This window comes from Corythoichthys intestinalis, chromosome 18 (assembly GCF_030265065.1).
Source record: "Corythoichthys intestinalis isolate RoL2023-P3 chromosome 18, ASM3026506v1, whole genome shotgun sequence".
Taxonomy (NCBI): Eukaryota; Metazoa; Chordata; class Actinopteri; order Syngnathiformes; family Syngnathidae; genus Corythoichthys; species Corythoichthys intestinalis.
In genome coordinates, this window is record NC_080412.1 from 26315040 (window position 1) to 26328012 (window position 12973).

The 12973-nt window shown below is 42.1% G+C and overlaps 2 protein-coding genes across 4 annotated transcripts in view; one reads left to right on the forward strand and one right to left on the reverse strand.

Annotated features, from left to right (window-relative positions):
* The window catches only part of clip2 (CAP-GLY domain containing linker protein 2), a 28561-nt gene that overhangs the window by 5694 nt on the left and 9894 nt on the right, over positions 1-12973 (forward strand). Inside the window, exons 1-3 of one of the 2 annotated variants that reach the window (XM_057820592.1) lie at positions 3327-4292; positions 6663-6855; positions 10915-11417. In XM_057820592.1, the coding sequence (XP_057676575.1) occupies positions 6747-6855; positions 10915-11417 (612 nt within the window). In that variant the 5' untranslated portion in view covers positions 3327-4292; positions 6663-6746. Of the gene's footprint in view, positions 1-3326; positions 4293-6662; positions 6856-10914; positions 11418-12973 lie in introns of those variants that run through there. The other variant, XM_057820593.1, reaches the window with a different exon arrangement.
* The window catches only part of LOC130906349 (claudin-9-like), a 24481-nt gene continuing 11508 nt past the window's right edge, over positions 1-12973 (reverse strand). For both annotated transcript variants that reach the window (XM_057820596.1, XM_057820597.1), the window contains 2 exons: positions 1784-2001; positions 1-948 (listed from right to left, as the gene is read on the reverse strand). In XM_057820596.1, the coding sequence (XP_057676579.1) occupies positions 151-933 (783 nt within the window). In that variant the 5' untranslated portion in view covers positions 934-948; positions 1784-2001 and the 3' untranslated portion in view covers positions 1-150. The remainder of the gene's footprint in view (positions 949-1783; positions 2002-12973) is intronic.

Sequence of the window (12973 nt, forward strand, 5' to 3'; positions counted from 1 at the left end):
CATATCTACATAGCCCCACTGTTAGTCAGTTAGACAGTTCTGGGGATGCAAAGGATCAAAGGGAAAGTAACTGAACAACACTTCAAATAGAAAATAGGAAACCATTTATTTAGTACAGTAAAAAAAAACTGTCAGTCTGTAAAGTTCACATCACACATATCCTGTAACATCATAGCCTGCTGCTACGGGTTTCACATGGTCTGCCCCAGGCGTCCCGTTAACACTTGGACCCATTGTCTGTCCTCGACTGTTCACATTCATGCCTCCCATTTGTAGGGTGTTGGGGTTTCGTACTGCCGGTAAGCCACCCACCGGGTACGGGTAGCCCCCGCCGTGCCGCCTCCCCCGGCCTCCGCCACCTTCCTGGCCTTCACAGAAGGAAGCAGCGAGCATGCCACCGCCAAGTATGGAAAGGAAGGCCGAAACAATGCCCAAGTAGAGGCAATCGCCCAATTCAAACTTGAGAGTGGCAGGCATGTTGGGATTGTAGAAATTCTGGATCACCTTGTTGGTCGTCCATGAAACAGGCACCAGTGTCATGAAGCCGGCGGTGAGGAGGAAGCACCCGCCCGCGCCCGCCACTCGTTTCTTGAGCTCCCCCGATTCCTCTAGGCAGACGGTGCACTGCATCCCCAGGACGGCAATGATCAGGCCCAGGGTGGACAGCACGAGAGACACCACCATGAGGGCCCGGGATGCCTGCAGATCGGTGGAAAGAGCCAGGATGGAGTTGAACGTCTCGCACTGAAAGGCCCCGGTGCTCTGGTGAACGCACTCCATCCACAGGCCTTTCACGGTGCCCGAGGCTGTCACAATATTGGAGCCCACGTGCGCCGTATTCTCCCAATAGGGGAGCACCGTGGACACCAGGCTCCCCAGTAAGCCCAGCAGACCCAAGAAGAAGCCCGCCAGCTCAAGAGCAGCAGAAGCCATGGTGCTCCAACAGTCCTAGAGAGGACAGTAACCAAAGGAAAGTGAATACACACACAGTTGGCTGACTGTATGCAAAAAAAAAACAACAACTCTGTAAGGTCAGTGACATCAGGATAACAAGCAAGCAAGATTTTTTAGATCATTCACTTCCAGCCCTCTCAGTTATAATGATAACTTATACCATGTCGCTCAAGGCAATAGACTCAAGTCACTCAAAATCATCGCGGTCCAATCTGAATTTAAACTAATGAGACCTAGCATTACGATGGATTGATGGTTTAAACCCAAAATGGACAAATTTTTTTCTTTCTTGCCGGGTCTTTGGAGAAAAGTTAAATAATCGTCTATATATACAAAGAGGATATTTATATGTAATCAGGAACAAAGCCTAAACATTATATAGGTAGATATCATATTGTAGGAGACAAATGGCATTGTGGAGGTTTTTTAAACAACACAAAGTTTAAAGAATGCTCTGTGTACTTCTGGAAACAAAGTAAAAGTATTTTTGAGTGAGCAAAATTGTACTCCCAGTTGATTTTTTTTGCCCAACAAAGGGGAAAAAGAGAAGTTTGTTAGAATGTTTAAATAAAAAAAGTGCGTTCATGCCCGAATTTAACCCCATTACAACTGATGTTGATGATTTTATAGATTGTTCTTAATTGAAGTCTGTTGTCTTTTATGCATTATTTTCAACCCCTTTTCATTTTTTTTCATTCTTTCCAAAATTCAACTCACTTATAATACATTAAAAATATACATATACTGTATATGACAAATACAACAATTTTGGCACTCTTTTGGCAAGATAACATTTTTATGAATAAAAGAAGAGAAAAACTTGACTTACTTGGCAAACTGAGTGAAGAAATCCTTATCCCAGTTGACTAATCAAACTTTTTCCAACCACTTGAACATTATTACATGTTACAACACGACACTAAAAGTAACCTTTTAAGACTTTGAATGCATTTCCAGGGGCAGGTGGACTTGAAAGGCAAAACAATGGAGGTGTGTGTGTGTGCATCCTCATCCGATGCCGGGCACCGCCGTCCGGGCCATCACCTCCTGTCAAGCACACGCGACAGTTAATCATTCTCTCATCAGCCAAACAAAACAACCTTTGCCATCCTTCCCCATTCGCCGTATTTCCGCCCTCACGCGGTGCCGTAATGGGATTAGAAAAAAGCGGAATAATCCCGCCTTGGCGGTGCATTGCCGCCCAGTGCAATGTCCATTGGGTGAGCACACTGAGGCCTTTATTAGGAAATGGAACAGGGGCGTTATTATATGAAAGTGTGCCAGGGAAAAAGAAGAGTCAACACCTTATTTTCATTTTCACAAACACAATAGAAAAAACATTTAATATAGATAAATAATGTATTACAATTTATGAAAAGAAATATGTAACTTCACCTGTATACCCTAAATAAATGTTGTGTGTGTATGAATGCAAATTAAAAAATACAAAAGTTTTTCTTATAAATGTTAGCCCCCAAATTTAAAATACAATTAATAAATTCATTTTTGTGACATCAGTTTTATCTATGCACAAACACACACATATATTTGAGCATCGGTGCATCTGATAATGGGTATTAATGACATCATAAGGAAGGAAAGGCATTTTGGGATACTCACAATTGATAGACTAAAATAAATTGATAAAATGTCTGCCTGCTCCCGTGCTGGGCGGCCTTTGCCTGGAAATTATATCTTTTATTCACATTTTTCCCCTACTATTTCACAACAGAAAAATGAAACTCAGTTTTTTCAGTCTATTTACAAGATTCTTTCCGCTGGGATGCATATGATAATTTTTTTGCCCGTCCCTTAAAATAATGGGGCACCAATGATTATCAGTAACCTCTATTTTTCTTGCATGTATCCAAAGAGGCCTGAATTTGTAGTTTATACCTAGCTAACAAAGCTACCTACACACAGTGTATTTATTAAATAGCAACTAACCAACGAGCAAGTTGGCTTGGTCTTGCTGACCTCTTGTGGAAATTTTGAGAAACTGCACTTAAAAGGCCACGGCGATGATATCAGAACCTGTTTTTAAGAAAATATATATATATTTAATGTTCCATTGGTATATTCATCTCAAATTTGAGTTGAATTAAAACACATAAAAAGTTGAAAACACATCAATAAATTAAAATTCAGCCATATCAATCGTCTCGACTCGAAGTGTGGAATTAACCAATCCCAGCACTTCCTGACTCCACTGGCCAATCAGGTCCTTTTAAATCACGCCGGCCCGGAAGTGGATGATGCAAAATTCGCAAAAAAATTGTAATTCCATATTTCGTCAAAAATTGAATCTGACAATAAATATCACAACGTGTGAATGTTGGTTTTGAGCGTTAACTGTAGTCACGAGTTGAAAAAACTGAATAAATTTGCTTTGACACGTGCATGTAACATGTTTCTGTCATAGGGAGAGGGCAGTTTTACAAACACCAAACTCCTATCCGATTTTCTTCATTTTAAGAACAGTTGTTGCTCAGAACCTAAAGCGTTAATTTTACACAGACTTTTCACAATTTAAAATGTTAATTTTCAGTTTTAGATCGGCCTGTGTTTGATACCAGAATGGGGTATTTATTTGACCAAATATCTACTTTTGCACGTGATTACGGAGGATCGGTTGAAGACGGACAATGACAGCAGAATGTATCGTTTTTAATGTTACCGTGTTACATTTTCATAATTTTGATAGTGCCGAATGATGCGACAATGGAAATAAATCAAATAAGTCTTCAGAGTAAAGTTGTGATTGGTGTATTCTATCTGAAAGGTGGGGGACGGTTTAAATCCCCACATTTTTAAACGGGGCTTGCCGTTGAAAGGAAGAGGGGGTAGGTTGTAGTCATCTCATCTGTCCCACAGGAGGCTCTGCTTCCCCGGTCCCCTTTGTTCCGTGTCGCCGGTGTGGGTTTAGTCGGTTATAGGAAGGCTGCGCTAAACCCACAACAACAAAAAAACATCGCGGAGAGGACCGAAAAGAGAGGAGCGAGGAAAACGGGACCCTGGAGGAAGTCAGGCGAAGACGGGTGGCGCCTTTTCTGAAGATAGGAAGAAACAAAAGTTGCTTCTGATGCGTTCGATGTTGCGGGGGGAAAGTCGGACATGCGGATAGCGGGGTGCGAAAACGACACCTCGATGGGAGATTAAGGGGGCCTTTTGCCGGTCGCTTTAGGGAATCCCGGGTGCTAACCGGTCCTACGGATCCACGCGGCGGACTCTCCCTTTTTGCTACCCCGAACATCCATATTTGCATCCCCTCCAGCCCAGGGAGTGGCATCCTCCCTTTCCCTGGAAGGAATATTACAAGTGAACCCTTGTGACTCAACGTGAGTATCACTATGGCTTTTTTCCTTTGTTGAATGGGAGTGTGCTGTTTTTTTAATCATTGCCGCAGTCAGTGCTTTAAAACAATGGATCAATCTGGATGCATTTTTGTGGAGGTGCGCATTATCACCCCCCACCACCACCATGCACCCTCCTCAGCATTATCAGGTGCAGGCCCAAAGATGGGGGAGGCTTTCATTTGGAACAATTAGCATCATCCCTGACCCATTTAATAGTTTTGCATGTGCCAGGCATGCCACAATATTAGGGACACGGGAAATTCAGATGGTCTTGAGGATTTTTGGCTGTGTGACAACCTTATAGGGGTTTTGGCGGCGTATAGTGCGTTTGTTATTAGACTGGAAATTGGAGAAGCACTGCAGTGCAACACACTCAGAGATGCTTGTAATGTTTCGGGGAGCCTGATTGGAGGAATGATAGAGAAGTAACAATTATGGAGGCTGAATTTGTGGAAAACTATGTTGTTTGAAGTTTGGAAACTGGCACACACACAAAATTACAATGACTTCAATGCAAGTATAAAATATTCGACGGGCAAAATTTATTTATATGAGAAATTAATTTTAATATGACATATTTAAGTCAACATTTGATGGCATAATTTATAATCTTGTAAAATTGTCTTATTAAAGAAAAAAAAGTTACAATTTTAAGAACTTAACATTATTATGTTGCTGTTTTTTCCCCTCTGGGGTGGCAGCAGTACACTTATTGAAATAGTCATACAACAAAATAGCTAATTTTTGGAAAAAACTGAAAAAAAATCTTAAAATTCACCCTTATGGACAATATGGAGTTGGGGGATGTGACCTGAGTACCCAGAGAAAACCCACATGAGCACGTGGACAACATGCAAACTCCACACAGGAAGAATAACGATCACTGAACTGTGAGGCTTATGTGTTAACCCAGTGTTTTTCAACCTTTTCTGAGTCACGGCACGTTTTTACATAGGAAAAAATGTTGCGGGAGACCACAAACCAAAAATGTTCCAAAATTACTTCCTGTATTTAATTATCCAATAATTTGTCAATATTTATTCTAACTCAGAGTGACTTGAGCCTGTTTAGATGAACACAAAGCCGATATCCTGGCTGGAATTGAAGAAAGACACACACAAAGCTCTTCTTCAACAGCTCTTTGTCTTTGTTTTTATATATATATGTATATGTATATATATATATATATATACATATATATATATATATATATATATATATATATATATATATATATATATATATACATATATATATGTGTGTATATATATATTTTTTATAATCACAGTTAGGCTTGAAAAGCTCAGACTTATCAGACAGGGGGACTTTAGCAATGTCTTTAACCGCATCAGGGCCGAGCATCTTGCTGACAATTACTTTGCAGGTAGTATTCATTTCTCTGCCACGGTGTGGAACTTTTTGAATTTATCAACAAGTTCAGCAACAAGGATTTGATGGCTTTCTCATTTATTTACCTTTGTAGTATTTCTCAAAAATGTTGCCTGTTTCTCTGTGTTTTCACCTTGGCAAACAAAATAGTGCATCGACTGGTTTTGAAGCGACGGGTGTTTCATTTGGAGATGACTTTTAAGCTTGCTTGGCATCATGATGCTGTTGGAGAGTTGCTCGCGTCGCATTCAAGAACTGCTATGAGAATGTGTTGGAATAAAACACATGGGGAGGATTTACTTATGGAAAGGACACTTTCGTGTATATCGACACTTGACGAGTCTAATCAAATGATGTACACTAGACGTGCTGGGGTCCACATTGTCGCGAACAGCAAGTTGGCTAGAAATCCGAGCAGTTCTTGAACGCGACTTGAGCAATACCTCACTCATTTGCACACAACTGAAACCTTCTAAATAGTCCTTCCTTCCGCAACTCCGCCCGATGACGTTAAAAAAAAAAAAACGATATTGGACAATTTCTCACGGCACACCTGAGAATCTCTCACGGCACACTAGTGTGCCGCGGCACACCAGTTGAAAAATACTGTGTTAACCAGTTGGGCAACATTTTGTATTGATTATATTAGAATACACGAAATATTAAGACTAAATTTTATTCATATCATAGCTTAAAAAAAGATTGATAAGTTTGACATTGCTTGCTTATTATGGTAATATTACAACTTGTAAATTAAAAGTTGTGTGTTTTTTTTTTTTAACATTTTACAGACTTCATTTACCACTTAAAATCCATCTTTTTTTAAATGAATTTAAATTCATCCTGAAATATTCCTAGGTGATGCTGGCTTCATCCTGATTCCAGATGTCTCTTTCACTTAACCTTTGTTGGTTTTACTCTATACTCCTTCGCTGTCTCCTAACATTTCCTGTGTGTTTCCAGCTGTAAAACATGGGGAGAGACAGTCACCACTCCCTGGCTTAGTGCCTTCACCGCCAGCTTTCACAGCCTATTTTTTCACAAACCATGAACATGCTCAAGTCCAGCGGGCTGAAGATCCCCGGGCGTGGGCCCAAGCATTCCAGCCCAATGGGAAGAAGCGGAACGTCGAGCTCCCCTGTGCCCCCCAAAGACAGTAAGTGATTTCCTCTTCCTCCTCCGTTGGCAAGAAGAAAAACATCTGTTGCAATTTCTACTGAATCACAGCTGTGCTTTGCGAAGCACTATACATAAACTACTGTCGGCTCCGTTCATCCATCCAAAGGTCATTTTTGTTTCCTCTTGGTTTAAATTGCATCACGGCACAACTATCCGCAGTTGGAGATGAAAAAGATAATCTCTGAAATGTTGCATGTGGCCGCACATCTGTTCACCGGTTGCGATCTGTGGGCAAGGATGTAAACAGGACTAACAAAAAGGACTGAGTTAACCCTTTGTGGAGTAAGTGACTACTTGTATTATATAAAAAACTTCACTATCACATGATTAATTATTATTTTTATTATTAATCATTAGTCTTGCACAGATAACGATACCTGTATTTGTACCGACATGGCACTAAAATGACATCACGATTACTAAGAGATAATGTGCCGATGCTGCGCAATATTTTCTTTTTGAGAACTACATTGAAGAAAATAACTGGTGGATTTCCTTGATAAAATCATTTTATCAATTTGCACTTACTTATTTTTTACTTTTACTTTTACTGCTTGCAATATTAAGTTTAGTTCACAAGCAGTAAAATTTACTTAATAGACATTGACATTGTCAATGTCAATAAGTGCAAACTGTTACTATGACAAGTACTGTAAGTGCAAATTGTTACAATGATTTTATCAAATAAATCCACCAGTTATTTTTGTCAGTGTAGTTTCCAACTACTGGTTGCCCTACCCAAGATAGCCGCCAGTGACGTACGCCGCCGTAAAAAAAGCGCATGTCCCCCTTCCCAAGATGTTGATAGACGTCCAAATGTGTGGTGTGCAATCATCCTGTGATGAGTTCATAGCTTGAGTTCAGCCTCAGGGTTCCAGACTGTGACCAAATGGTCGCATTTTGCGACTAAAATTAGAGCCAGTATGAGTATTTTTTTCATTTACTCGCACATGTGCGACTAGTAACATTGCGTTTTTTCTTGTTGTTATTGACAAACTCCTTCACAGTTAAATCCACTTGTTGGCGGTAATGTAACGAGCTGGTTTGCCAAGGGAAAATACAAATGAAGAAAAAGAAGTTGGAGGCAGGCGACGTGTGGAGCGGGGTAGGAGTAAGACACATGGGGGGCGATGACCGATGGCGAAATGCGAAAGTCATCGCTGCTAAACTGAAAACCAATAAACGGGGTGCGATGCGACTGCAGCGGCAAGCAACAGCGACATGCACCGCGTCATCACTTGTCTCGGATTCGCTATAAATTTAGAGGGAATTTTAAAATTTCCTGTGTTTTCTGAGTGCCAACAACTTCCCATACCGCTTTTTTATTTATGTCCCGAAAATCATGTTGAGAGGTATCATAAAGTATGCGCCGGTTGCACACTGCTAAGAACGATCGATTAAACTGTGAAAATTAAGAGGAAAACTTTGCATGTCGATTAACAATGTGCACCCCTGAATCTTCTTGTTGCGCCCCTAAAGTTTTAAGTTAAGGGCTATTGTGCTCCTAGTAAAAAATGTTAGTCTGTTAAAGCAGTGTCTAACCAAGCCATAATACTAACAATATTAATAGCAATGACTTAACATACAATTGAGTATGCAGTCATTTAGTATGAGAAGAAAAAAATGTTTTTTTTTTCTTAAAACGTAGCATCAATACTGAGCTACTGTATTATTATTAATTAGGCATGTACCAGTTCGATACTCTGACAGTATGATAACCTTAAGCCAAACGATCACAGTTTCACGGTATATCAATTACAGCTCTAAAATGTGTTAGAGATATCTGTGTTTGAAAAAAAAAACGTTTTTCCCATTGAACAGATTTTTATTTTTCCAAAACATATCAGCAAATTGGTAAGTTAAAATAAAAACATTAAAAAAATGACAATGAGTCTATACCCACAGCCACAGCGCAACATTATTACCATCAGAACCAAAATAATTGAATTATTTTCCATAAAAAGCACGCGTATGGCTCGTATCATGTTTACATTATACACACGCTCTCTTTCTCAACACAGACAGTTGCCAAAGAGAAAAAAACACCATGTTTTACCACCGCTAGACACACTAACCAAGCTGGAGTTAACTCTCGCAACTGGTGGGAAACGTTCATGACAGTATTTACTAACATTAAATTTTTTATCAATGCGAAATCATATTTACATATTTACATGTCGGTTGGCCCTCCTCCTCTAAGCCGCGGCCGTCTGTAACTTTTTTGTATGATTTAGTTTTCTTCGATGGGGGGAAAAAGTTCACAAGTTTAACCTCCTCCAGACATCGCGTAGCACAGCTGACTCACTGGCACTGAGCAACAACCAGTTGGGGAGGGTTGAGCCTTGCAGCTGCAAGCGAGGGATTTCTCCATGCATGTTTGGGACATAAAAAAATAGCTAATACCTTAGGGACGGTATGACGGAACATTTTTGCGGTTTTGAAACCTTGATGTTTTTATACCAAGGTATACCTTGAAACCAGTATTTGGCGCACGTCTACTATTAATCATTATTGACTTTTTTCATCTACCATCATCAATGCAATACTGGATGGCAATAAATCTTGTGACATCGCAGAAGCAATAATTAGTAAAACAATGCCACTGTGAATGCGTGCCATAATCAAAGCTCAAGGCGGTCCAGTCAAGTGTGTAACCCTTTCATTTAGGTGGTGCCTTTTTTTGTGTGTGTAGGCAGTGTATTTCATTCCTATGGAATTTACGGGTTAGGAAGAGGTTATGAAAAAAGTGTTACCATATAAGTAGTGGATGAAGCATACTGATTTGAGAACATCTGGTTGACACCACCCAGGATCAGTCCATACAAGCTTGACCATGAGTTTATATATAGAAAACAAAACAGGAAATGGTAAACATTTATCCGCGAGCACGCAGTCATCTGGCTCGGCCCTCATTTGTGTTGCTAAGGCGACACTAGGGGGGTTCGGGTAAGAAGGGAGCCAAATCCGAAGACTGGCAACACAAGCCTCCACTTTGACCATTGTGCTGGGGCCATGTGAAAACACTGCATTCATCCCCCCCATCTCGCACAATGAAGCCTCCACACAACTTTCCTCCGCCTCCCGACGTTGGCAGCGGACACACCTCTCGTCGCCGATCTGCCTTGGTTATTTACGAGCGCTTCAAATGTGCTTGCGGGTGGCGGCAGATGGTGAAGGCCGAGTTTAAGATCTAGTTGAAGTTATTTACATCACGACTAAATGTAGTTTCGTGCAGGTGTCGCCATTGGGTCATTCTTCATTTGCGTGGGAGAAGCGTTTGGCAATAATGAAACACTAGTTCAGAAAAGAAAAAGTATCTATTTTGTCATTTCATAGCCAAAGGTTGCGGTTTCTTTTCACAAAAAGCTCACTTTTTGGTCAGAAAACTAATTTGGGTGAAACCAACACACATCCCGTCCCTGATTAGTATTTCAGTTGTTTTCTGGCCCGTTTCTTAAAAACTGGCTCCCCAAATGGCTTCTTCAGACCAAAATGGCCAACTCCCTGTTTGATTGCGGGCATGGGTCCTTGACGGTTTTTTAAGCGGCCTGTCACTGAGACATGTCTGCCCAGTTTCACATCAGTTGTTGCATTCAAATTGTTTCTTTAAACAAAAATGTTGGTGAGTGACTTTTCACCCATTTTGCACAACAACAGCAACATATGGCAGCAATTGGGGCATAAAGCTCCAGCAATGGGGCCACGAAGCCTCGGGCAGGTCTTCAAGTCGGGGTGTTGTGGAGAGGCCGCCGATCCATGCACACGCGACACATAGCCCCACTCGTCTGTGTGAGAACGACGGGTTTAATCGCAGATGCGTCTCACTGACCCACTTTTTAGGCACCAATTAGGGTCCGGGCACACAATCTGCGCCGTTGTGCTACACGCTGACAGCTTGCTTTTTTAGCCGGCACGACACGGTCAAAGGGAACGGATGACGACAAATTTCACAATGTCGCCAGTGTTTCCGAGGCCGCTCCATGAACCGTTTCCTCAGATGCACGCGATGTCGATGCTTGTCATACTGTGTTTCCAGACGCTCCGGTCAAGCCTAGCACGCCGCCCAAAGTGTCCGAGGAGGGCGACGAGGTGGCAGGTGACTACACGGTGGGCGAGCAGGTGTGGGTGAACGGCGTGAAACCCGGGGTCATCGCCTACCTCGGGGAGACCCAATTCGCTCCGGGCCAGTGGGCCGGAGTCATCCTCAATGACCTCCTGGGCAAGAACGACGGCTCGGTGGGCGGCGTCCGGTACTTTGAGTGCCAACCCTTGCAGGGCATCTTCACCCGACCCTCAAAGCTGACCCGACAGCCGGCGGCCGATGGCGCCGATGGCCTCTCCGCCGAGTCGCTCTGCGTCCATAATCAGACCCTGCAAGGGGGCGGCGGACCCATCGGCCAGCGGGCGGTGGCACCACTCCGAGAAGGATTGCTCAACAGCGCTGTCAAGACAGGGAACGAGTCTGGGTCCAACATGTCTGATAGCGGATCCGTGAAGAAAGGCGGTGACAAGGACCTCAAGGCTGGAGATCGGGTTTTGGTGAGTGTCTATATTTGGCTTTCTCTTTAGTACAATATTGTTCAATTTAAAAAAAACTAAAATTTTAAATAAAATATTTTTAATCCTTTATTGGGCAAGTGAATATTTTTGGTAATTAAAAAAGGCACCCCAATATACATAGACATGACACTTTGGGTCATGCAGGCCACAATATTAACATTTGACATACAGGTGTGGCTTCCATGGCCCAAAATGTCATGTCCATGTACAGTATGTGGACAGCAGGTCTCCTAATTATACAAACAGTGGGGCAAATAAGTATTTAGTCAACCACTAATTGTGCAAGTTCTCCCATTTGAAAATATTAGGGAGGCCTGTAATTGTCAACATGGGTAAACCTCAACCATGAGAGACAGAATGTGGAAAAAAAAACAGAAAATCACATTGTTTGATTTTTAGATAATTTATTTGCAAATCATGGTGGAAAGTAAGTATTTGGTCAATATGGTCAATCTCAATACTTTGTTATGTACCCATTGTTGGCAATAACGGAGGCCAAATGTTTTCTGTAACTCTTCACAAGCTTTTCATACACTGTTGCTGGTATTTTGGCCCATTCCTCCATGCAGATCTCCTCTAGAGCAGTGATGTTTTGGGGCTGTCGTTGGGCAACACAGACTCTCAACTCCCTCCACAGATTTTCTATGGGGTTGAGATCTGGAGACTGACTAGGCCACTCCAGGACCTTGAAATGCTTCTTACGAAGCCACTCCTTTGTTGCCATGGCTGTGTGTTTTGGATCATTGTCATGCTGAAAGACCCAGCCACGTCTCATCTTCAATGCCCTTGATGATAGAAGGAGATTTTCACTCAAAATCTCTTGATACATGTCCCCATTCATTCTTTCCTTTACACAGATCATTTGTCCTTTTGCAGAAAAACAGCCCCAAAGCATGATGTTTCCACCCCCATGCTTCACAGTGTGTATGGTGTTCTTCGGATGCAATTCAGTAGTCTTTCTCCTCCAAACACGAGAAGCTGTGTTTCTACCAAAAAGTTCTATTTTGGTTCCATCTGACCATAACACATTCTCCCAGTCCTCTTCTGGATTATCCAAATGCTCTCAAGCGCACCGCAGACGGGCCTGGATGTGTACTGGCTTCAGCAGAGGGACACGTCTGGCAGTGCAGCATTTGAGTCCCTGGCGGCGCATTGTGTTACTGATAGTAGCCTTTGTTACTGTGGTCCCCGCTCTCTGTAGGTCATTCACTAGGTCCCCCCATGTGGTTCTGGGATTTTTGCTCACCGTTCTTGTTATCATTCGGATGCCTCGGGGTGAGATCTTGCATGGAGCCCCAGAACGAGGGAGATTATCAGTGGTTTTGTATGTCTTCCATTTTCTAATAATTGCTCCCACAGTTGATTTCTTTACAACAAGCGTTTTACCTATTGCAGATTCAGTCTTCCCAGCCTGGTGGAGGTCTACAATTTTGTCTCTGGTGTCCTTTGACAGCTCTTTGGTCTTGGCCATAGTGGAGTTTGGAGTGGGACTGACTGAGGTTGTGGACAGGTGTCTTTTATACTGATAATGAGTT